Source organism: Podarcis erhardii (assembly GCF_964252035.2).
Source record: "Podarcis erhardii genome assembly, chromosome: 15".
In the NCBI taxonomy this organism is placed as follows: domain Eukaryota; kingdom Metazoa; phylum Chordata; class Lepidosauria; order Squamata; family Lacertidae; genus Podarcis; species Podarcis erhardii.
In genome coordinates, this window is record NC_138505.1 from 3,622,648 (window position 1) to 3,646,891 (window position 24,244).

The 24,244-nt window shown below is 44.5% G+C and overlaps 2 protein-coding genes and 1 long non-coding RNA gene across 5 annotated transcripts; 1 reads left to right on the top strand and 2 right to left on the bottom strand.

The window, feature by feature from the left end:
* On the bottom strand, nucleotides 1–9,086 carry CTSS (cathepsin S). 2 transcript variants are annotated; one of them, XM_081841320.1, is made up of 8 exons: nucleotides 8,943–9,086; nucleotides 8,034–8,169; nucleotides 6,010–6,132; nucleotides 4,817–4,966; nucleotides 4,288–4,512; nucleotides 3,585–3,750; nucleotides 1,820–1,922; nucleotides 1–474 (listed from the first exon to the last, which is right to left on the bottom strand). In XM_081841320.1, exons 2-8 carry the CDS (start codon nucleotides 8,166–8,168, stop codon nucleotides 375–377), a joined length of 1,002 nt encoding a protein of 333 aa, XP_081697446.1. In that variant the 5' UTR covers nucleotide 8,169; nucleotides 8,943–9,086; the 3' UTR covers nucleotides 1–374. The 2 variants fall into 2 exon arrangements, with proteins under 2 accessions (XP_081697446.1, XP_081697445.1); XM_081841319.1 differs by having other exon boundaries at nucleotides 8,034–8,172; nucleotides 8,943–9,085.
* On the top strand, nucleotides 481–17,754 carry LOC309330117. The gene is made up of 6 exons (XR_014151281.1): nucleotides 481–711; nucleotides 1,714–1,953; nucleotides 4,041–4,145; nucleotides 8,073–8,194; nucleotides 8,998–9,184; nucleotides 17,647–17,754. It is a non-coding gene; the product is annotated as an uncharacterized lncRNA (long non-coding RNA).
* On the bottom strand, nucleotides 15,419–22,518 carry CTSK (cathepsin K). Of its 2 annotated transcripts, none has more exons than XM_081841307.1 (8): nucleotides 22,333–22,518; nucleotides 20,196–20,328; nucleotides 19,726–19,848; nucleotides 18,902–19,057; nucleotides 17,928–18,146; nucleotides 17,665–17,830; nucleotides 16,883–16,988; nucleotides 15,419–15,708 (listed from the first exon to the last, which is right to left on the bottom strand). In XM_081841307.1, the coding sequence occupies exons 2-8, from the start codon at nucleotides 20,325–20,327 to the stop codon at nucleotides 15,609–15,611; spliced, it is 1,002 nt and encodes a 333-aa protein (XP_081697433.1). In that variant the 5' UTR covers nucleotide 20,328; nucleotides 22,333–22,518; the 3' UTR covers nucleotides 15,419–15,608. The 2 variants fall into 2 exon arrangements, with proteins under 2 accessions (XP_081697433.1, XP_081697434.1); XM_081841308.1 differs by lacking the exon at nucleotides 22,333–22,518 and adding an exon at nucleotides 20,860–21,109.
* Nucleotides 22,519–24,244: the final 1,726 nt, after the last annotated feature.

A 24,244-nucleotide genomic window follows, 5' to 3' on the forward strand; every position in this document is an offset into this window, starting at 1 on the left:
TTTTTGTTTGTTTCTGTGTTTACCTGACACAGCTTTTATTCCAACATACCTTGAGGTTGTAACAGTGATACTATCCGGCAATTACATAAAGCTTGGGCTGTTCAGAGCAGGACTACAGACATTACATTATTAACTGATTAAGCCCCACAGCGCCCAAGGGATGCTCAGCAAATACCAAGATAAACCAGGATAAATCATCATTTTGGCTGCTTGTCTCAGATCTACCAGGTGGAGCTGACAGGAAGACCTTGCCTTTGGAGACCAATCACTCTTCTTAAAACAGAGCAGTTTGATTTTTTAAAAACTCTAAAGATTAGTTGCCTAATGGCTGTTCTTTCAGTGACGAACAATCCATTGTGAGCTGGAAATCCTCTCTAGATTAGTGGATAGGAGCACTGGCTGGCGATGCCACAGCGATTCCCATGATTCCTTGCAATTTTAATGAATCCTTCATCGCCAAAACTTAGACCCCAGCTGTTGAAATAACAGAGAATGAGACATTAGGAAAATAATTAACACTTTCATTGTGAACAAGGGGCTTTTCAAGGGTCTTACGATTCTCAGTAAGGAACTAAAAATAATTATGTAGCATTAATATCTCATGTTACGGATGCTTCCAGTAACATGGGCCAAACTTGGGCCCCAATATGTTGCTGGACTAAAACTCCCATTAGCTAAACACTGAGTCCTGACAACAACTGAACACCCAAGGTTGAAGAACAATGCTTAGACCAGGCTTCCTCAAACTCAGCCCTCCAGATGTTTTTGGCCTACAACTCCCATGATCCCTAGCTAGCAGGACCCGTGGTCAGGGATGATGGGAATTGTAATAATAATTATTATTTATTATTTGTAAGAGGGATGCGGGTGGCGCTGTGGGTAAAACCTCAGTGCCTAGGACTTGCCGATCGTATGGTCGGCGGTTCGAATCCCCGCGACGGGGTGAGCTCCCATCGTTCGGTCCTAGCTCCTGCCCACCTAGCAGCTCGAAAGCACCCCTAAGTGCAAGTAGATAAATAGGTACCGCTTTATAGCGGGAAGGTAAACAGCGTTTCTGTGTGCTGTGCTGGTGCTGGCTCGCCAGAGCAGCTTCGCCACGCTGGCCACGTGACCCGGAAGTGTCTGCGGACAGCGCTGGCTCCCGGCCTCTTAAGTGAGATGAGCACGCAACCCTAGAGTCGGACACGACTGGCCCCTACGGGCAGGGGTACCTTTACCTTTACCTTTATTATTTGTACCCCGCCCATCTGGCTGGGTTTCCCCAGCCACTCTGGGCAGCCTCCAACAAAGTTTAAAAATACATTAAAATGTCACACACTAAAAACTTCCCTCAAGTTTGTCTTCTAAATGTCAGGTAGTTGTTTATCCCTTTGACATCTGACAGGAGGGCGTTTCACAGGGCGGGCGCCACTACCGAGAAGGCCCTCTGCCTGGTTCCCTGTAGCTTTGCTTCTCGCAGTGAGGGAACCGCCAGAAGGCTGTTGGCGTTGGACCTCAGTGTCTGGGCAGAACGATGGGGGTGGAGACGCTCCTTCAGGTATACTGGGCCTTTGAGGCCGTTTAGGGCTTTCAAAGTCAGCACCAACACTTTGAATTGTGCTCAGAAATGTCTTGGGAGCCAATGTAGGTCTTTCAAGACTGGTGTTATGTGGTCTCGGTGGCTGCCCCCAGTCACCAGTCTAGCTGCCGCATTCTGGATTAGTTGTAGCTGAGTTTGAGGAAGCCTTTTTTAGACTAAAGTGTCTCAAAATGGATGGGCAGTGGACTCACTGATATACAATGCTGGCTTAGCAGCTGGTTCCCTAAAGGGTATCCTTACCTATTCTTCACAAGCCAATATTCTTTGCCTTCTTCTGTTCCATATCCAATTACGACGACTCCATGATTTATATGCTGAGAACACTTTGGATCATCATATACACCTACATAAAAAGGATAAAGAATCACTTTCAGGTGTGTATGAGCATATGGTACATTTTTGAAACTGAAGCAAATGAAAGTTGCTATTGAAAAATAGCCCTCCTAGTTTAGGGTCAACAAAATGTGCTATATTCCACCAAGAGGATACAGGAAGCTGCCTTCAGGGCTGCCAAATGAGAAGGAAGAGATGGCACCCATTGATCCCAGGTACAGAATCGGATCAGGTTGGTAGCTGAATCTTACCTCAGCAGTGGTTATCTGTTAACATCTTCCACTATAGTGTCAGGCTAGCCTTGTGGGCACAGAGCAGGCTAAGTCAGAAAACCTAGGGGAAATAGTGGGGGTTGCTGTTGCCCTTGGCACCTGCATCACTCTGCCAAATAGCAGGGCCAGCCTTTGCTGCCTCATAACAATTCAGACCATTGGTCCATCCAGCTTAGTATTATCTAGACTGACTGGCAGCAGCTTTCCAGGGCTTTAGGCAGGGGTCTGTCCCAGTCCTACTTGCAGACACCAGAGATTGCACCTGGAACCTTTTGCGTACAAAGCAGGTGCTGTACTGTTGCGCTACAGCCCTTCTGCAAACAACGTTGGGGGAAGCAGATATCAAAGATGCAAAGGTAAAATCATAATGTGATATTAATTGGAGGGGGGAGGAAGTAATAATACTAGAGTAGTAACCTAACTCAATATCACGTTTGGCATTGATGTTTTGGTAAGGGAGAGTTTTGAGAAAATGTTAGTAATGTCCTGGGAAGTTATGTAGCCTATTGGTATTCAGTTGGTGGGGTTCAGGACCAACTAAATGTAGGTCACATCAGCACTGGAGAGAAAAGGAGATTGGTACACAAAAGCAAGAGAGAGGGAAGAATAGTTCTAGACAGGCCAACAGTAAACGTGAGAATAACACAAGGCATAATTTATTTGTTCTTAGTGGGTCCTGCATTGCTGTTTGGGGTTAAAAATGGGTCAAGGTTGTGGAAAGCTTGAAAAGTATCTATGGAGAGAACAGCAAGGAATTGCCAAGGATCACACCCAATTGAATAATTTCTTGAAGGAAAGGTAAAATTGCGGCTTTCAGAAGACCGTTCATCTGTGTGCATGCATGCAGACACACACAACCAGCCCTGTCTGAACAACTTGCCTGCACAAAATGGTTGACCTCACTGGGATAGCAAAAAAGTCTGCTTCTTTGCATGCCAAAGAGGGTTGAATCCAACTAAGTCATACTCAGAGTAGACCCATTGAAATTAGTGGACTTAAGCTAGTTTTGATGGGCATGAAAGAAAGCACTGAATTTGGTGCCCACCCATGTTCATCTTATGCAGTGCTGTTTTGGTTCCACTGCAGTTCGGCTTCCAAAAAAAGTGACTTTACTTGTAAATGTGAAGGCCATTCATTTCCATGCAAACAAAATATAATAAAAATGGGGGGGGGGTGGAGAAGAGAGAGTCATCGATTACTGTATATATTGTTCACAGACTAAAAACAACAACAGCTAATACTGTTTGTATTTACTGGATGGATTTCCACTCCAGACATGAAACAAATAAGTAGTGAACAGCTGGCTATTTGTGCTCCTATTCCATCAGAATTCTCTGTGTCCCTCGATTTCCAATGAGTCTATCCAGAGTATATTTGCAGGGAAGCACGGTAGAACTCACCTCGCTTAAATAGGAAGAATGACATTAGACTTGCATCTATACCAACCGATACAGGGCCAACATTGGCTACGGCATCCATCAGGGCAGCTTCATCTCCATATGGGAGAGTAACATATTTAGAGCAGGTAGCAGCTCGTGCAGAGGGGTCGTAGTGACACGTTCCATTCTGAAAGAAAAAGAAGATAAAGTTGCTTCTTTGGCCTCCATGGGTTTCTCTAACAGTATAAGATCTTAAGAAGAATTCTGAAGCTGGATCAGATCAAAGGGGCCCACCTTGTGGGTAGCAGGTTTTTAAAAGGTGTGCAGTAGTGACTACTGCTGACACCAGGGCTGGATCTACGCTGACCTGTTTAATGTTGTTATAACGATATTAATCTATATCTTAGTTAAATAAGTCAAATAATTTTAGCTGATTTGGCAACTAAGGCACTGGTTTTAATTTACACAAATATTCAGGTGAAGGCAACCATCTTCCTGAAGAAGAAAAAAGAACAACTTTGTTTCAGATGATGCACGCATACAATAAGCAAATACCATCTTAGAAGAGGTACGTCTTTGTATGTAAGTACAATAAACGTAATTTATTTGCGACAGTCTCTAATGCATTGCTAGCAATCATGACAGGATATATTCTGAAATAAATCTGCAGATGCACTCTGTAGTGTTTTATGTTTACATTCAATCTAAATTAAATGAGACAAACCTTGGCTTCATATGGGTAGGAAGCTTCCGAATCAATGCCTTTGTTGTCTATGATATACTGGAAGGCAGCCTCCATGTAGCCTCCATTGCACCCATGGTTTCCATACTTACTGGAGCAGTCAACGAGGTTTTGTGCACTGAGAGACACCAGTTTCCCTGTTTTGAGTTTTAGCTGGCCTTCCAGGGCCCCAACAGCACTAAAGGCCCAGCATGCACCACATGCACCCTAAAATGGAGAGAATCAGTTTCAAAGGAAGAAATTGCTAAGTTCCAGATGACCCGTTCATTGAGCTTTCGTTCTCATTTGCTTGTGGCGAGATTAGACAACATTGTAGCAGGCATTTCCCCACACTTTCCAGTGCACTTGCCAATCACTTTCCTTATCGCAAAAAGTCTGATTTTTCTGGAAGCTTGTTGTTGTGCAAGTCCTCGCAATCAGCTTTAACTGCACAATTTGAATTTGCTGAGGTGTGGTTGAATCCCACCCAAAGACAGTGATGATCTGGAAATGCCGAAAGATGCTCTCTTACCTGGTTCTTAACATTTGTGACACACCCTTTCTGCCTCCAGTCTACAGTGTTGGGGAGGACTCCCAGACTTCGCACATAATATGTTGAATTGTGCATGCGTGAGTCAGGAACTTTCAACCCAGTCAACATAGCAGTCACCTCCTCGCTGGTCTACATGAAGGAACATATTCCAGAGATGTTGCTGTGTTAGGTGATAGCTTCATGAAGCAAATGCAACCTTGTGGAAACTTAAAGACTACCAATTTTATTATGGCATAGAAACTTTCATGGATTTCAATAAGATGCAAAAAGGAACATAGATGCACTTAATAAAAAGTAAGAATCACTCACATTCTTTTTGTAAAGGGTTCATTCCCTCAGGTGGGTAAGGACTAGGGATAGAAGGACCTGTCAGTTTTGGTTCTCTTAGTTTCTCATTTTTCCAATATTAAATTCAGTTATCCACATTTTGCAAGCAATTTGTGATTTATTTATTTTTTAAATCCTCATAAAAATTCGTGAGTATTTTAGATCAAATTCCTCCTAATAAACACATTTTTATATGCTTTGTTTACTACAGTACATATTTTTGCAAACAATTTCTCTGGTGTTATTTTCATTCACATCTTCCTTTCTCAGTACATTTTACCCCTGATATATGCATTTTTGTAAACATTGTTTCGTTGGAGAACTATATGACAACATTCGCATAAGTGCAGATTTTGGAGGATAGCTGTTTTAGTTAGCATATTATTTCGGAAGGTGTGAATTTCATAGATTCACCCTTAAATGCATACTGAATTGCATTTCTCCTCCATCCTTAGTAATATGCAGAATTTTGCTGTCATACTATATTTCACAGTTGGACGGGATTTTGAAGTTCATTAAATCCAACCCACCACTACTCGGTGCTAGCTCTGTAACACAGCTAAAGCACCCTCCTTCAGTAAGATGAAAATGTTAATACTGAAATCTACGTATGAATTGGACTCCCCTCCCCTATTTCACATTTAAAAAGTAATGTTTAGGAGAAACCCTAGAAATGAAATGAAAATTTTCCACCTCTCTCAAAATTTTATTGCTGTAGTTTTCCTCAATCCCAGCAGGAAGTTGATTCAACCAGTTCCAGTTATTTGGTTTCAAGCAGTGGCATATTCTAATATGACAGAATTACCAACATACCCATCAATCATGTTAAACATTCGTTTACTAACCATATCTCCCAGATGATTCATGCCAAGTTCATAGGAATGTAACCCCAGCGAATGTTCGAGGTTATGCAACATGATAAACTGCAGATTCCTTTCCCAAGTCATACGTCGACCACCTTCCTCTTTCTTAAAAAAAAAGAAAAATGCAGAAGCTCACATTGTTTATGAAGGGGAAATTATCTATTATTATTACCATTGCTATTTTATAAATTTATATGCAACTTTTTCATATAGATGTGCTGGAAGTGGCTCACATGACAGAAAAACAAAAATGCTGATTGATACATCATTCCAATAAGAACCAAATGCTACATCATTTCAAAGCATAACACGGCAATCACACAAATCACTCAGTTTGAGTTTGATTATGTGAAGATAATAACATTTTAAGGTTGTCATAAGGCAAACTATCAATAATTAAAACATACCAAAATGTATTTATTATTTAAACTAACATAAGACTGTTTTCACCCTTCAATTTAAAGTTTGGGTCAATACTGCCATATCTATACGAACAACCCAAACTTATCCCAATGCCTGCAACTAAGGTCACATCTACACTTAGTGCTGAATCAACAAACGTCAATCCACAGAAAGCCCAAATTACCATTTGCTCTGATTCAGCATTAAAGATGGGGTTTTCCTGGGGAAAACAGTGGCAGGTGAGGGAAAACGCTCAGACACAGACTAGGTAATAGGAAAGTGTGGACCTGTGCCTAAAAAAGCACAGGGCAAAAGGTAAGTATGGATGAGTCCTAAGTATCCCACTACATCAGAGTTGCTGATTACTATCTGTACAAACAGAATCGGTCCTTTGGGTCTGTTGGTTTCTGCCCACAGCCAGCCCATGGTGGAGGATGTTGCAGAAGTTTATGCTTATTATTGTGATATGTGCTGTTTATTGACCTCTGCTTCAGTTTTCTAACTGATCAAAGAACTGTTATATTTACTTAGTGTCTGCTTGTATTCTCTAGGACAGGAATGGGGAACTCAAGTGCCTGCCCCCTCCCCCGATATTAGCAGCTGGAGCTGGTGAGAACTGGGGTCTAGCAACATCACAAGGGCCCCAAGTCTGCCTCCCCTACTCCATTATCAGACCGGGCTGCCTTTGCATTAGGACTATCTTGGCTCTCACTCCAGCTGCCTTGACTACTTGGCCTTGCTGCAGACCTGGCCTGATACCCCTGGAATTATTATTCTGTCTCAAGGCTTTCAAAGCCTTCTGTGTGGGCTCAGTCATTTGACCCAGACTTGGTTATGCTAAGCACATTTTCCTGTCTATGGAGACGGACAAGATGGTTCCCTCACTACACCCCATGTACAGAGGCCACCTGGACTTGCATAGTCTTTATCACACTGACAGCAGCAGGCTCTCTTAGGTGGGTTGTGTGGCACACACAGCTGTGTCCTCCCACCACCTTGCAGCAGCTTCTCACCGTCACCACCTCTTTGTCTGCTACCGGAAGTTACCCACCTGTAGGGCCACAACTGCTGAAGCATCTTCCTCAGACTCAGTCCTCAAAAGGCTCTGGATAGCAGTTCTAAATTAGCCCTTGATGGCAACCATCTCTGTGTTGTATCCAGTGCTAGTCCTACTCAGACTCATTAATGGACATGACAAACTTAGGTTCATTGCTTTCAGTGGGTCTGCCCTGAGTAGAACTAGCATTGGAGACAACCCTCTGACACCTCTTGATTTCCTGCTACTTGCTTGCTCCTAGAACTGGTGGGGCTTACAACTACAGTGGTACCTCAGAAGTCGAACAGAATCCATTCTGGAAGTCTGTTAGACTTACAAAATGTTTGGGAACCAAGGCGCGGCTTCCGATTGGCTGCAGGAAGCTCCTGCAGCCAATCAGAAGCTGCAACGGACGTTCAGGTTCCAAAGAATGTTCACAAACGGGAACAATCACTTCCGGGTTTGCAACATTCGGGAGCCAAAACGTTCTACTGGCAAGGCGTTCGGCTTCCAAGGTGGACTGGAATTTCTGCACCCAAGCTCCAATGCCGACAGCTTGTGCCCATACCTCATTTTTGTATGTTTTGCCATACTTTTTCTTCCAAAGCTCCCAGTGCCTGTTGAGTGTGGGGTCCTTCTCCCAGTATGCAGATGACGAAGCAGCAGCAGCAAATGCCAGGAAAACACAGGCCCACAGTTCCATCCTGCTGAGGCAGACACAGAAAGCTGGTAAGTACGGGGTTGCTGGTGTCATGGCGATAAGACAGGTGCCTTCCAGGGTGAGGTGAATCCTGGGTAAGCACCTGGAACCCCTGGAATCTCTCACCACTTGGAGATTGAGATGCCATTCTTCTGTTCTTAATCTGGTATTTCAGCACCTGGGAGAAACATAGCCTGCAGTCTTCACTGTAAGCTCCGTCTATATCCAGCCCTCGTGGCTATGTGTATATTTTAGGACCCACCCTATTCCTCAAATATTCATATGCTATAAATTGTTGTTTTTTGAATTACTGTGAGCAACCCTAGGACCTTAGGGCAAAGGGCAGGTACTAAATAAAATTAACAACAACCTCTAGCCTCCTTTTCCAACTTTCCTTTTGTTACCTACCTCACCTGAATAGTCTTCCCTTTCCATAACATTTTGCCCAATAAAGAGTTCTGCAGTGCCTAAAAGCTGGCCACAGTTTATGGGTTGTTGTTGTTTTTTTATTTGTTTTTTGGTTGATCCTAATAAAAGTTACCCCTATTTTACTTATTTAAAAGCATTTCTAAACCACTGTGTGTGTGTGTGTGTGTGTGTGTGTATAAAGAGAGAGAGAGAGAGAATCTCAGCCTTTTGGAGGGTGCCCTCCTCTCTTAATGGACCTACACCCTTTTGTAAAAGAAAAAATAAAGTTACTTCCTCAATTGCTCCGAAAGAGATCAGTAAAGGGGAGAAAAAAATCTCTTTCTCCAATCTCTCCTTATAAATACCTACCTGAATGTCTTTCAGCAGGCTGAGGCTGGGTGTTCTCTCTTGACCTCTTCTTTAGGGTGTAAGAAACCTTCCTGTTCCAGGAGCCCCTTTCTTATGTTGTTTCTCTGGCTGAACCTTTCAACAACACTGCTCCTGCTTCACCCGCATGCTGTTGATAAAAAGGCTACTTTCGATTTCTTATGCTCAATGTCACATGAGCCTCCCCACCCCAATAAAGGAAGTGCCTTGCTTTCATTACAATGGTGAGCAATCTGAGCATGCAAGATGACTGTGAATTGATTTGTTACATCTTCAGGCTTGCTAGGAGATTATGAAACAAGGAAAGTTTAGCTTGGTTCCCCACTTCACAGGATGCCCTGCATCTATTTTCTGCATCTGCATCTCTCTCTACACAGATTGTGCTCACACAACCAGTACCTGGGCTGCTTTCCCCCGCTGGATGTGTGTCTATATTATTAAGATTTATATATATATATATATACCTGCATATATATATATATATATATATTGGTTTTGGTGTCCTCGGGTGTCTTCCCGTGTAAAAGTTGGGGTGTCTAGGCGACGTTTCGACGAGGTCTCACTCGTCATCTTCAGGCTGGTGCTTTCGGCTTCTTGTTACTGGAACAGAGCAGGATCTCAGTGTTTGAGTTCCTATAAATACTGTAGAGGGGGTGTGGTGTATAGCCTCCAATGTTCTGGGCAGAGAGGAAGTTCCCAGGCTAGTGTGCCTTTTCTTCTTTTGTTCCTTAATTACTTGAGAGATATCTTGAGTGATTTCTTGAGTGATATCCTGAGTACCACTTAGGTGGGTCATTAGGTGTGGATTAGTTGTTAAAGTCTTTGTGTCTTGACCTCTTGAACTTTGTGAAGAGTTTTCCTGAGAAGATGGCTGTACTGTACTTAGTTGTGCTCTGGCTTGGCTTCGTGTATAGGGGCGAGCTGTGGTTTTGTGGCTTGTGTCAGCCAGATCTGTGTAGGGATTGCAGGGGGGTGCAGCATCCGGAGGTGCCACCATGGATTGGCTACTGGATGGTGTCTGTAATTCATCTGTGGAGAGGGTCTGGGTTTGGGTCTGGTGTGGTTGATTGGTGTTGGCGTTCTGTGTGCCTCTGGATCTGGTGTCAGTTTTTGTGGGGAGGGCTAATTTCCAGATGTCTGGCAAGCGGGATGTGTCGTCACGCTTGTTCATGTTGTGAGGGTGTTTCTCTATCTCGATGGCTTCCATGATTATTCTCTTGTGGTGATGTTCCGTGTTAAAGAGCAATTTGGAATCTGCAAAATTAATTTCGTGTCCTGTTTCTTTCATGTGTTGGAAAAGAGAGGAAGTTTTTTCTTCTTTTTTGACGGCATTCTTGTGTTCTGCGATACGTGCATTTATTCGTCTGTTTGTTTGTCCAATGTACGTGGCTGGGCAGACTTTGCAGGGTATTTCATAGATCCCTTGGTTTTCCAACTGGATTTTATCCTTGGGGTTTCTGAGGATATTGGCTATTTTTTGGTTGGTGCAAAAGGCTGTTTTGATATTGTGTTTATGGACACAATAAACATAAACACAATATCAAAAAATTTGTGCATCCTAAGATGACTGGCAGAATCCGAGACCTGGGAGAAGAGAGGATTGAGGAAGACTGGAAGAAATTTAAGATGTATTTACAAAAACATTGTAATTTGGTTGAATGTTAAGAAGGATGCTAGATTATAAAAAATTGGCCACCACTAAATTAGATTTTGAATTTGATGATAAGTGAGATTAAAGAAAACATAAATTTTATGGAGAATTGCTAGATTATACTTAAATGAGAGAATATAAGATCGTAAACAAGTTGATAAATTTGCTTGGAAAAACCTTTTAATGATGTAAATGGGAGCGGGAGATGTGAGGGAGTCCAAAGAAGTGATGAAACTACGTTGTGATAGAAGTAAGATTGTTTATTATTGGTGCATTTGTATTTAAAATCTCTAATAAATATTTTTTTTTTTTTAAAAAGAATGTTCGGTCCTTCTTTAGCACCTTCTGGCCGACAATACCCAGAAGGAAGGCTTCTGGTTTCTTAGTGAAGGTATACTTAAATACCTTTTTCAGCTCATTATATATCATTTCCCAGAAGGCCTTCACCTTAGGGCATGTCCACCAGAGGTGAAAGAATGTTCCTTCATTTTCCTTACATTTCCAACATTTATTATCAGACGAATGGTATATTTTGGCAAGTTTAACTGGGGTCATGTACCATCTATATATCATTTTCATTACATTTTCCTTCAGAGCATTACATGCGGTGAAGTTCAGCCCAGTGGTCCACAACCTTTCCCAATCCTCAAACATAATGTTATGCCCAATGTCCTGCGCCCACTTTATCATAGCCGATTTAACCATTTCGTCTTGTGTATTCCATTTTAACAGCAAGTTATACATTCTAGATAATACCTTAGTCTTTGGTTCTAACAATTCTGTTTCTAACTTCGATTTCTCCACCTGGAACCCTAACTTTTTGTCATTTTTAAAAACTTCTGTAATCTGAGCATAATGTAACCAGTCTCGCACTTTGTCCTTCATTTTCTTATATTATTAAGATTTAAACTAGTTGCGAAACACATTGAAGGATAGATGATCTGGATCAAGCCAGATTAGAAATGGATGAATCTGTCAATTTCAGTTCCTCTCGGTGTCTCTCCTTTTTTCCTGTACTGAATTTAGTTTACAATTATTTGTGCATCAATTGCAATGGGGTTTTTTTTTAAGTCCTCACTAATATCTGTCAGCATTTTTCTTAATACATACATTTTTAAAATGCAATTTTCCATAATACAATGCATTGTTGGTCATTTCCTACTAATATTTGAATTTGTAGGCAGATACTTTCCCCTAATGCACACAGTTTTGATTGGAGAACTGCACTGCAAAATTTGGAGATGGGCAGATTCTGAAAGACAGGTGCATCTCAGTTTGTGTACCAAGTTTGGGAAGTGTGACCTGGGGAGCTCACTGAAAAATGTGACCCAATCCAAATTCTTCCCCCATCCCTAATCCAAGTAAAACAAGTAAAGTTACTAGTACTGTACAAGTAACCAGTAACAGATCTGTCCTCCCTGAGTCAATCTATTAGGAGCAGAGGAAGCTGCCTTATACTGAATAAGACCCTTGGCACATCTAGCTCAGTGCTGTAAACACTGACTGGCAGCAGCTCCCCAGGGTTTCAGATGAGGTGTTTTCCCAGCCCTTTCTGGAGGCATCAAGGATCGAACCCAAAACCTTTGCTTGCAAACCACGCGCTCTTCCACTGAGCCATGATTCTTCCTTGGCCTTCCTTCTTCTAGTTTGATATTGGTGATGTACACAGATGGCACAAATTTAGGATGCAGACGTCTCTCAGAAGTTGTGAGTTGTGATGGCTATGTGACACTGGTAAGCTTTCTGGAGGCATCTGACCAGCCATTGTGAGAAGCAGGATTCTGAGTAACATATACCCACTTTGGCCTGATCCAGCCAGGCTTCCCAAGCCTATAATCACAGAATGGTAGAATCGGAAGGTACCCCTAATGGTCATCTTCTCCAATCTCCTGCAGTGCAGGAATCACAGCTAAAGAAACCAATCAGGAGGTCAGGCAAGGAGTCAATCGACTTTGCTGGAATGTGGAGAAGCCTTTATAAAAGATCTCTAAAGGACCCCTGACCTTAGGTCCAGTCGTGGCCGACTCTGGGGTTGCGGCGCTCATCTCGCTTTATTGGCCGAGGGAGCCGGCGTACAGCTTCCGGGTCATGTGGCCAGCAGGAATAAGCCGCTTCTGGCGAACCAGAGCAGCACACGGAAACACCGTATACCTTCCCGCCGGAGTGGTACCTATTGATCTACTTGCACTTTGACATGCTTTTGAACTGCTAGGTTGGCAGGAGCAGGGACCGAGCAACGGGAGCTCACCCCGTCGCGGGGATTCGAACCGCCAACCTTCTGATCAGCAAGTCCTAGGCTCTGCGGTTTAACCCACAGCGCCACCCGCGTCCCATAAAAGATCTCTAGCCCCTCTCAAAAACCTGAAGCAGGAAGGAGTCCCTAGAATTTGGTGGGCCATGGGAATATAAACTGGTTTAACTTTAGTGTGGCATGGAGGGAGCTGGGTCATGTCGAACCCAGAGACTGTAAGAATTTGGCTTTGCTGTAGAAGAAGCAGCTGGGCTGAGGGAACAAGTGGTTTTTGACACTTGCCACAGCGAAAGGTCCTCTTTCGCCCACACGTATGCACTGGGGCCTGACTCTTGAGTTGAAAGCGGCCCAAGTCACTGCACTCAACAAAATTCAGCTGGTGACCTTCCTGTAATCACCAGAAAGGAGAACCAAAACTTGACCCAGCTGCTGCCAGTTTTCTCTTCCTGAGCTCACTGATGCTTTCTGCACCCTTACAGAAGGTTCAAAGTCCTTGTTTTAACTTGCAAAGGCCTGAACAATTCAGGTCTAGGAAACCTCAGGGACCACCTGAACCCTTATATATCCCAGTTCAATCGCCGAGTTCATCTGCAGGAATGTTGTTGGTCATCCCCCAAGTGGGCAAGGCTCATTTGACAACAAGAAGAAACCAGGGTGTCTTCTGTGCCAACTTTTAAACACCTGCTGAAAACTTTTCTATTCTGCCAGGCCTATGCAGGAAATTAAGAATATGCCATTGCACAATGGTTAATTGATGCCTGTTTTTAACTCTCTTTTTAAAAAAACAAAACAAAAAATTATTTTATGGTTTCATGTTTCATTGCTGTGAACCTCTTTTATTTCTTTTTAAATGGCATAGTGGTATAGAATTTTTTAAAAAAATAAATAAATGGTAAACATTTCAAAAAGCCAGGCCAAGTTGGACCAAGTCTAGAAGTTTTGCTCCCTGCAGCGAAGGACAGGATGGCATGCTTGTTTCCCACTCATGTTCAGGCCTGGTACTTGAATCTCACTTAGGAGCGCAGCCCTAAGGATTTGAATATGGAAGCTTCTGCATGAAAAGCTGATGTTCTATCACGGAGCTACAGCCCTTCCTTTAAAAACAACAACCTCATGGTTTTGAAGAAACGGCCAGTTTGAATAGGAACTGAGAAAGTTGCCTTATGCTGAGTCAGGTGGTTTGTCCCACAAGCTCAGCATTGTCTTCAGTGACTGGCAATAGCTTTCTGGGGTTTCAGGTGGGACATTTCCCTGGCCCCACCTAGAGATGCCAGGGATTGGACCTTCTGCGTGCAAAGCAGAAGCTCTGCTACTGAGCTAATTGCTAGTAAATCCAGAACAAAAGAAAACTCTTTGACACAAGGCATTGTTAGTTTTGGGAAATTCCCCCACCCCACCATGGTTGGTGGCCACTGTTTCACATGGCTTTTTCAAAAATCCAAAAGGTTGAGCAAATTCATGGAAATCCATGGCCAATTGCCAAGACTGAAATCAAGCCTCCAAGTGCAGGTGCACTATACCCCTGAATACCAGGCAGATGGCAGGTGACAGCTGGTCCCTTTGTGCCCTGCTTTGGGGGCTTCCCAGGGGCACCTGGCTGACCTGAATTGGAAATGGGATGCTAGATGGACTGGACCCCAATTCCTCTTTGTCATTATGATCCCAACTTGTAGCTGTAGCAGCGATCCAGTGGCAGCAACTGAGTCAACCTGAGACCACTCCCCCACTCGCTCCCTGAGAGACTGCTGCCCCCTTCAAGATGTCATTGAAGCACCACCTCTTCACCTCCAGGCCTCACACTCCTCTAGCCCTGCTGGCCCAAGCAGATAATGCACACAAAAAGCATTCATGGAGTATAAAAAGGACTTCATTGAGACTTTCTTTTAGCAAGTTGCCTGCTCCTAGAGCTTTCTCTGAGTCCCTTAAAATTCTGTCCTTGACCACCTTTGTTCACTTGATTGCTGGACCTTGCTGGGCTGCTTCATACCCAAAATATGACCTAGCACGCCTGCTGGATCTTGCATCCTCCTGACTGTGGGCTCCACCTCACCAGGACTGGTCATTCATGGAGGCTGTGGCTTGGCTCACTTGCTTGAGCGATCTACTCTGTGTGTTCCTTCCTGCTTTCTCTGCTTGAGGATGTTCTGATGCCCTGGTTTGCACACACCAGGCATGTGGAACCTCAGGCTCCGATGCAGTGAGCAAATGCGGCCCTTCAGCCCTCTCTATCTGGCCCTCAAGACCAAGTCACACACCCCTCATCAGCCCCTGCTTTGCATCCCCCCCTTGTAGGTTGTTGCCCTGCTGGGATGTGTCCTTACACTCTGAAAACACTTCTCACTTGCCTGGATAAGAGAGGAATACCCAAGTGTAGAGACCCTGGCTCTTTCGCGTTGGGAAAATTTTCATTCTGGGATCCAAGAATCAGCTCAATAAAAAGATCTGCATTAATCTATGCTGGATTTTGTATTGGCATTGAAGTTGAGGCAGAGAGAGAATGTGTTCCTAATATTAGCAAGTTTCCCATTTTTCTTGCAGAGGAAGAACCAAGAGACATTTTGTGTTTAAAAAAAATGAAAATGAAAGAAAGCTTTTTAATATTCTGTCACAGACAACTGCCTATATCATTGCAGCAAAACAGCTTTCACGGAAGTCCCTTGTTAGTGCTCCTTAATGTCAGCTCAGGAAGCCAGCCATTTGCTGACACGAGGGCCACTTCTGGTGTGGCAGTGCATGCATGGACTGGTCACATCTTTGGGAAGCTGGCCAGGTTGGCAATCCCGCAGGCGTTGTCCATATTCCGGGCCATCAGGATGTAGCCCTTGTTGCCCCAATCTTCCCCCCAGCTATAGGGAGGAGAGGGAGAGAAAAAGAAAGAAAGAAAGAAAGAGAGAGAGAGTAAGAACATGGATGAACATTCTCTGTCAGCCAACACATTAGAAAATTCAGCTAACCAGGCAGGTGAGATGTCACTTCTGTTTTGTTTCATCTGCTCTGGGTATCTATTCATTTCCTGCTTCTACTTAAAGCGGTGGTGACTGCTTTCAAAAGCCAAAATCGCCTGGGACCAGTAACGTCAGGAGTGTAGAGATGCAATTTTCATGTGCAGGAGTTGCCCATGAGTACCAAAGAAGCCGGGTGCTGGATCAGGCCTATCAGGGGCCCATCTAGTCCAGCAAGCTGTGTTCACAGTGACCGAAGGCCCCCAAAAAGCTTGGAATCTAGACTGCCTGCCTCTGGACCTGGCAAGCTGGAACATGTCCAGAGGAGGGCTGATCTTCTGGAAACCAAGTCTTATGAGGAACGGCTGAGGGAGTTGGTTATGTTTAGCCTGGTTGAGAGGAGACGGGATAACCATCTTCAAATTTCTAAAGGGCTTCCACATCAGGAATAACTTTCTGACAGTAAGAACTGTTTGACAGCGGAACAGACTCCCACGAAAGGTGGCGGTGGACTCTCCTTCCTTGGAGGTTTTTAAAAAGAGGTTGGGAGACCATCTGTCATGATGTATGAACTAGCTGTGATTCCTGCACTGCAAAGGGGTTGGACTAAATGAACCTTGGGGTACCTTCCAACTCCAATTTTTTTATTCTATGATATCAAAAAAGCTGGATCAAGCCACTGGGAGCCCATCTAGTCCAGCCACCTCACAGTGGCCACCCAGATTCCTTTTGGAAAGCCACAAGCATCTGCCTCTGACTGTCGAAGAAACATAGGAATCTGCCATATACTGAGGCTCTGTACACGCTGTATCTTTAAAGCACATTTGAAGCACATTCTTTCACCCAAAGAATTCTGGGTACTGTAGTTTACCCCTCTCAGAGTTACAATTCCCAGCAAGTCCTTAACAAACCACAAGTCTAAATATAGAAAGGGCAAGGGGATATTCAGGCCACTGGCTGATAGATGGTGGATGTTTGTCCTCCTTCCAGCCTCGCAGTTAAAGTCTCTTAGCCACCTATTAGAGCTCCCCAAACCCACCATTCTTGGACATACTTTTAGAAAACTTCAGATATGTACCTGTTTTTAACAATCCAGTGCTTGGTGCCTTTCTGAGTCCCATAGCCCACGGCCAGGACAGCATGGTTCATGTTGCTGGCATCGCATTGCTCGTCGTAATACACACCTAAGGAAACCAGAAGGGGCAGGGTGTGACTCAGTTTAGCCTATCGCAAACTCTGTCTGTGGTTCTCAAAACGGGATGGACAAATTAGTCGGTTTTAGTGCCTCCTTTTTCCAGTCTTAAATTCAGCTACTGCAGATCTTTCCTGCATAGTGTGTATGTGTTTTAAAATTAAAAAGTTCACCTTACAGAAAAATGCCAAAATTGTACCGTGCATTTCTCCAGTGTGGTGTGGTGGTTGAACTGTTGGACTAGGACCTGGAAGAGACCAGGGTTCAAATCCTTTCACTTGGCCACATGGTGGTCCCTGGGTGTGACTTTGGGCTGGTCACTGCCTCTCAGCCTAACCTACCACACAGGGTTGTTGTTAAGCTTTGAGTGTCATACTAGGACAAGGAAGTCTAGGGTTAAGCATCCCCCTCAGCCACAAGGTTGTTGTGGGGGTAAAATGAGGAGAGGGAGAACTATGTAGATGCTGCCTTGAGCTCCTTATAAATGCAGTTAATTGTTTTTTAAAAAGTGTGTAATATTTTGCCTTATACAGTTTGGCATGCCATTTCCCCAAATATTGTGCCTTTCTCTATGTAACTGCCATGAATCTATGGACGTTTATGCTGACTTTCCCCCAATCTATGCATTATTGTTTCCCATTTTGCTGCAGTAGTCCATCCTCTCTTACCTCGGCTGTAGAAGTGGAAGGAGGCCAGGCTGGCATCGATGGCCACAGCGATGGGGCCTATCCGGGCAACAGCTCTTTTCAGGGCCTTCTCGTTCCCCTCAGGGATCTCCCTGTAACCACGGCACTTGGCAGCTTTACCAGTTGGGTTATACATACAGTTTTCATCCTGCAAGGTGGATGAACAGGAGCGGGTGAATACAGAGCATGGAGGATTGTGCAGAGGAGCAGTAGAGTTTTGGTTTGGAGCTCAGGCTTCCCATTACCTGGCCGATATATGGGTAGGAATCGTCCGAATCAATGCCTCGGTTCTCCTTCACGTATTCAAAGGCATGGGTCATGTAGCCGCCCCCGCAGCCATCATTGTCGGTGACGCAGTCCACCAGGTTCTGTGGGCTGAGGTTAAGCAGCTTGCCAGTCTTCCTCTTGAGCTGCCCCTCCAAGGCGCCCACGGAGCTGAAAGCCCAGCAGGAGCCACACTGGCCCTGCCAAGAAAGAAGGGGGAATAAACTCAAAACGAGAAGCGGTTGTGATCAAAACAGCCTTTCCCCAAAACGGCGTGCTATTTGGCCTTGCTTGTGCTCCAGGGTGAATAAGTCTTCTGCATCTCTGCATTGGGTATACAGTATGATTGGATTAGTCCATGGCTCCCAAAACCAGAATTAGCATCTATTATCATTACCACGGCTCTCAAAACACAATTCTTCTTAATTATCATTAGTATTGCTCCCCAAACAGAATTACTCTTTATTGTCATTACCATGGCTCCCAAAACACAATTCTTCTTTATTATCTTTATCATTTGGGAGTCATTATCAAGACTCCCCAAACAGAATAAAAGCTATTATTATTTATGCTTATTATTTGTGTCTTTCCTCCCGAAAGAGCCCGGCGTGGTTCTGAAGGAGCATAAAGACACAACCACCCACACACAATAGCTAAAAAATTTTCCTCTGTGAATATGTCTAATCCTCCTTTAAAGCCATGCAAGTTGGTGGCTATCACTACCTCTTGTGGGAGCAAATTTGACTATGCTGTGCAGTGTGTGTGCGTGTGCGCGTGCGTGCGCGCGCGTGTGTGTGTGTGTGTGTGTGTGTGTGTGAAGAAGACCCTCCTTTTGTCTAAAGTGGGATCCTTGGGCCAAAGGGAAGGAGCAGACAGCAGCACAAGCCACGCAGGGATGACTTAAGGCCCACCCAGCAAGAAGCTGTAAACAGAAAAAAGAGATGAGGATTTTTACCTGATTCTTGACTGGAGTAACATAGCCTTTCTTTCTGTAGTCCATTTCGTCAGGAACCCTCTTTTCCCAGTCTGGGATGTAGAGGGTGTCGTTGGTTTGTTTGCGTGAGGAAGGGACTTTGAGCCCCGTCATCTTCTGAACAACTTCTTCACTGGTCTGGAGAAGGAAAAACAGCGAGCGAGCGAAAGGTGGATGGATGCATTTGTACTCTGTGAGTTGCATTCTTCATTTTTTCCAACTATTTATATTCTGCTTAACTCTGTAGTCTTTAAGTGGTACGCAATAGGATTACCCCCAAATGCTGTTGTTGCCCAGACAGGCTGATAGCGCAACAAAGGGTGTGGATACAAAATAACCCGAAACAAACACTAGAATATTACTGGCATGAAACGTTTCAGCAAGAAGTTACAGGGATAAGCACTGATTGGAAATGAAGCGGTGTGACCACCTGAAACGCCTGCAGGTGCAAATAGTATTGAAATTAGGATCACGTGTCACAGCCTGGATATTCATCATAAACATGAATCGTCATACGTGTGCTGTAAAAATAACTTCTAGATGTGTCCCAGGTTACTAGGCTTTTCTGAAACGAGGCCAGGGAGACATTTATAAGGAGGTAGTGGAGGGTAACAGAAGTGAAGCCGGATTAGCAGCGGAGGCAAGTGGATGTAAAAATAAGTCAGCCTTTTGCATGAGGTTGGTCAGCTAAAATATTGGCAGTTACCACCATCCCCCCACCCAAGTTAAAGGTTACCAATCTTCACTTTTGGATTATTTCGCTGCACAGATGTCCCCAGCAAATTTCCACCACTTGCACTACCTACCATATCTCCCAGGTGGTTCATAGCCAATTCAAAGGTGTGCCTTCCCAGAGAAAATTCCAAGTTATGGGTGTTGATGTATTTAAGGTTCTTCTCCCATATAAGCCTCCGGGAGACCTCATCCATCTGTAGGTTACAAAAAGACGAAAGGTTAGTTCAAGATCTTAATGTACAGGACAAGCCCTGGTGGCCCTTGTTCCAGAAGCCAGGTTTCACCTGGACCCCTCCTGACCACCTGCTGTTCTGCAGGGAGCAGAAACGGTTTCTATTGTGTGCAAAGGGCACAATTTCAGGTATTCCCTCTGCGTGAACAAATTGTTGCTAGCAGAGAGGTAGATCTTTGTTCCTCGCAATGCTGCACAAAAAGCGGCCCATCTTGCAACCACTAGAGTTGTTCCGCAAAGATTTGAGGAGGATTTCCAGAACCAGCTAGGGCCAATGCCCCTTCCTGCCTTGCTGCCCAGTCCCCCTACCTTGCCATTATATTCCTTCCTGTGGGTTTTCTTCCAGAGTTCCCACTGAGAGTCCAGCATTCCATCAGGAGAGCCATCAGTAGCCTTGGCTATTGGCAACAGGGCAGCTAGTATGAAGGTGGTCCACAACATCCTGGAATGGGAGAAAGGAGGGCAAGGATGAGGAAGGGAGGAAAGCATCAGGTCACATACACACCGTCCCTTTAAAGCACATGGCTTCCCCCAAATAATCCTGCCGACTGGAGCGTAGCCCTCACAGTGCTGCAATCCCCAGCACCTGGAACAAACATCTGTTCCCAGGATCCTTTGCAGGAAGCCACACGCTTTTAATGGATGCTGGATCTGAACTGGGAGTAAGGATGCACAGGATCAAACCCAGCCAGCCAGCCAGCCAGCCAGCCAGGAAGTTTAGAGTGGGACCTCTGGCCAGTCCTCATCTGCCAATCTTACTGACCTCACTGGGTCATTGTAAGGTATAACACGAGGAGGGGTGTTGACTGGGTAAAACCATGTATGCTTGTCCTGAGCTCTTTGGAGGAAAGGCCAGCTCTTTAGATTGGTAAAGTTTGCAGAGTTCAAAAAGAAGTGAACTGGTCTTGGTAAGTTTGGGGTCCCCCCTCATTCTGCCGGGTGGGGCCCTGGACTGCTTCCTCCCAAAACCTACCTGGATGGCACTTCTGCTGAAAACAAGTTATTTTTCTGTCTTCTACAGCCCCTTCCCCTCTCTCTCTCCCCAAAACCCGTCCTTTGAAAGGACTAGGAAGATAAAAGAGTCACGTGCAGCGCCACAGCTGGTTCCCATTAATACTCTAAACAGCGCCATACGTCATCGCTTTCAGCAAAACCAAGATCTGGTTACCTTTGTTCAGCTCCATAGGGAGTAAAAAAAATAAATCGAAAAACTGGGGCAAGCTAAATCTCAGTGGAACCCTGTAGGTTCAGGGCTTCAGACAGGAGCCTTTCACAGCCCTTCCTAGAGATAGGACTGGGCCTCTAAAGGGGATATTTATTCCTCCCACCCCCCAAAATAAAGTAAGATTCTATTCCTCATGGTTCTGAAGAAAGGGCTGATTTAAAGAGGAACATAGGAAGCAGCTGCCTTATCCTGAGTTGGGCCACTAGTTCCTTGGCTGGCAACAGATCTCCAGGTTGCCAGAGAGGAGTCTCTCAGCAAAATGTGCGGAGGACCAAAGGTCCCCCCATTACATGCCTGATTTAGATGACTGACAAACCACCGCAAGGCTGTAGCAGTGATGGCCAACATGTTGCCCTCCAGATGATGCAGGTCTAGATTACCATCGCTGACCATCGGCCACATTGGTTAGGGTTGATGGGAGGTTTGAGCCTTAAGGAAGGTTTGAGCCTTGATAAGGGATGAAGGGATCATAGATCATAGAGTTTTCCCCACCCACTTCCCACCCTAGAAGGTTCGTCTAGTTCAGAGTTTCCCAACCTTGGGCCTCCAGCTGTTTTTGGACTACAACTCCCATCATCCTTAGCTAGCAAGACCAGTGGTCAGGGATGATGGGAATTGTAGTCTGAAAACAGCTGAAAGCCCAAGGTTGGGAAGCACTCTAGTTGATGGAGGAGACATCTTTGATTTGGCCCATGTTCAATGCAAACCCACATCATTTGTGCTTCTCTCAAAACAACACGTAAACTGAAACACAGCCATCCTTCAAAACTGACCGCTCTCCAGATTTTGCAATGCATTTCTCTGATGCTGGATAGCTCAGTCGGTTAGAGCATGGTGTGGATAATGCCCAGTTTGCAGGTTCAGTCTCTGTAAGGGACAGCTGCATATTCCTGCACTGCAGCAGGCTGGACTAGATAATCCTCACAGTCCTTTATGATTCTAAGATATGCAACCCCAAAATCTCCCAAACAAGTATAAGAATTCATATGAATAAAAATGCAGTTTAGTGAAAGCTGCAATCAAATGTATTACGTTAAATTCCCTGCAAACTATGTGTATATTAGGCAAAAAAATGCATGCAAAAATATGTTTATCAGTTGAAATACATGCTAAAATGCATTTTAAAAATAATAATAATCATGAAATGATGCACAAGACTGAAAAAGGCAGAAACCAAAATTGGTAGACCAGTCACCCCCTCCCTTCTACAGCTGTCCTTACCTGAGTTAAAACTTAGCCACCAAAGTTCTCTTGCAAGGGCAGGTCTGCAGGGCAGAAGTTGCTGTTTAAAATACCCCAAAATTGCAACTGAGTGGACGAATGCCCGCAGGCTGCTTGGCTTTATGCTGAGCTGGTTTTGAGGAAGTCTAGCCAGACGGTGGAAAATCTGGGCTGTTTGTCTCAGGCAAAGTTTACTCAGGTTTGCAGACCGACCCGTGGTAAGAGAACGAGGGGAGCTGGGAGTCGGGAGGCCTAGTTGCGGGAAGAGGATCAACTTCCTCACATGATCCTTTGGCAAAGATCACATCACTTTTCCAGCTGGCTCAGGCGGAACTTCAGCTCTGACGGGAAGTGGGTGGGAAAAACAGTTTCCAATCCAGTGCTACTCCTGCTCAGAGCAGAGGGATATGGATCTACTCCGAGTAGAGCTTAGTTAGCTGTAACCTAATAAAGAATAAGTAACAAATTTGCTAGGTACTTTCAAAACGTTAAACTAGCTTCGCTAATAACACAAACCCCATTTTGCAAAAGGAACAGTAAAAGTCCTTCTTCATGCAGCATATAGTTAAACTGTGAAACTTAGGAGGCAATGATGGTTGCCAACCTAGATTGCTTTTAAAGAAGATTAGACAAATTATTATTATTATTATATATTTATTATTGCTTTTTAATTAATTTGTATACCTCCCTTCATCTGAAGATTTCAGGGCAGTTCAGAACAACAAAATACAAAATAAGAATACAAAATACATAATAAAACAAAAACAGACCGAGAACGCCCCCTCCCAGAAACACATTTTAAAAGCTATAGAATGTTTAATCAGCCAAATGCCTGGTTGAAGTGAAATGATTCTGCATGGTGCCTAAAGATATGTAATGAAGGTGCCAGTTGAGCCTCCCTGCGGAGAGCATTTCACAAAAGGGGAACCCCTGTAGAAAAGGCCTGTTCTCATGTTTCCACCTTCCAGATCTCTCATGGAGGAGGGCCTCCGATGATGATCACAGGGTCTGGGTAGGTTCATATGGGGAGAGGTGGTCCACTTAGAGTTATCGCGGTCCCAAGCCGTTTCAGACTTTATCGGTCAACACCAGCATTTTGAGTTGGGCCTGGAAACTAATTGGCTACCAGTGTAGTCAGGCTAGGATCGTTGTAATATGCTCAAACCATCTTGCTACGGTGAACAACCTGGCCACTGAATTCTGTACCAGCCGACGTTTCTGAACCATCTTCTGAGGCAGCCCCACGTATAACACGTTTAGTAGGTTACTGGAGTAGATAGGGGCGCAACTGGGCCATCAACCCAAGCTGATGGAAGGAACTCGGTGTCACCGAGGCCACCTGAGTCTCAGGTGACAGCAATGGATCCGGAAGAACCCCCAAGCTGCATCCCTACTCCTTCAGAGGGAGTGTGTCACCCACCAAAAGTGCCTCTGTCTAATAATAATAATAATAATAATAATAATAATAATAATAATAATAAATTATTTATATCCCGTCCTCCCCAGCCGAAGCCGGGCTCAGGGCGGCTAACAACAATAAAATAGTACAATAAAATTGAACCCCAGTTTGTTGGCTCTCATCCAGTTCAGCACTGAGGCAAGACATTGGTTCAGCACATCCACAGCTTCGCCTGCAGATGTAAATGACAAGCAGAGCTGGGTGTCATCAGCATTTTGCTGACAATGTGCTCCAAAACTCTGGATAAGCCCATTCAGTGGTTTCATGTAGGTGTTAAACAGCATAGAAGATAAAATTAGTGGAGGAGAAGACTTCTGATGGCTGCTAGTCATGATGGCTCTGCTCTGCTTCCATAGTTGGAGGCAGCAATACTTCTGAATACCACTTGCTGGAAACCACAGCAGGGGAGAGTCCTCTTGTGCTTGGGTCCTGCTTTGCAGGTTTCCAACAGGC

Excerpts from the sequence above, each read along its gene's own strand:
- CTSS (XM_081841320.1), bottom strand. The coding sequence starts at position 8,168 with ATGGAACTGTGGGCCTGTGTTTTCCTGGCATTTGCTGCTGCTGCTTCG. Across the intron at positions 3,751-4,287 it reads CCTACCCATATGAAGCCAAG|AATGGAACGTGTCACTACGA; the intron begins GTTTGTCTCATT and ends TTTTTCTTTCAG. Across the intron at positions 1,923-3,584 it reads ATTCTTCCTATTTAAGCGAG|GTGTATATGATGATCCAAAG; the intron begins GTGAGTTCTACC and ends CTTTTTATGTAG.
- CTSK (XM_081841307.1), bottom strand. The coding sequence starts at position 20,327 with ATGTTGTGGACCACCTTCATACTAGCTGCCCTGTTGCCAATAGCCAAG. Across the intron at positions 19,849-20,195 it reads GGAAGGAATATAATGGCAAG|ATGGATGAGGTCTCCCGGAG; the intron begins GTAGGGGGACTG and ends TGTAACCTACAG. Across the intron at positions 17,831-17,927 it reads CCTACCCATATATCGGCCAG|GATGAAAACTGTATGTATAA; the intron begins GTAATGGGAAGC and ends TCCACCTTGCAG.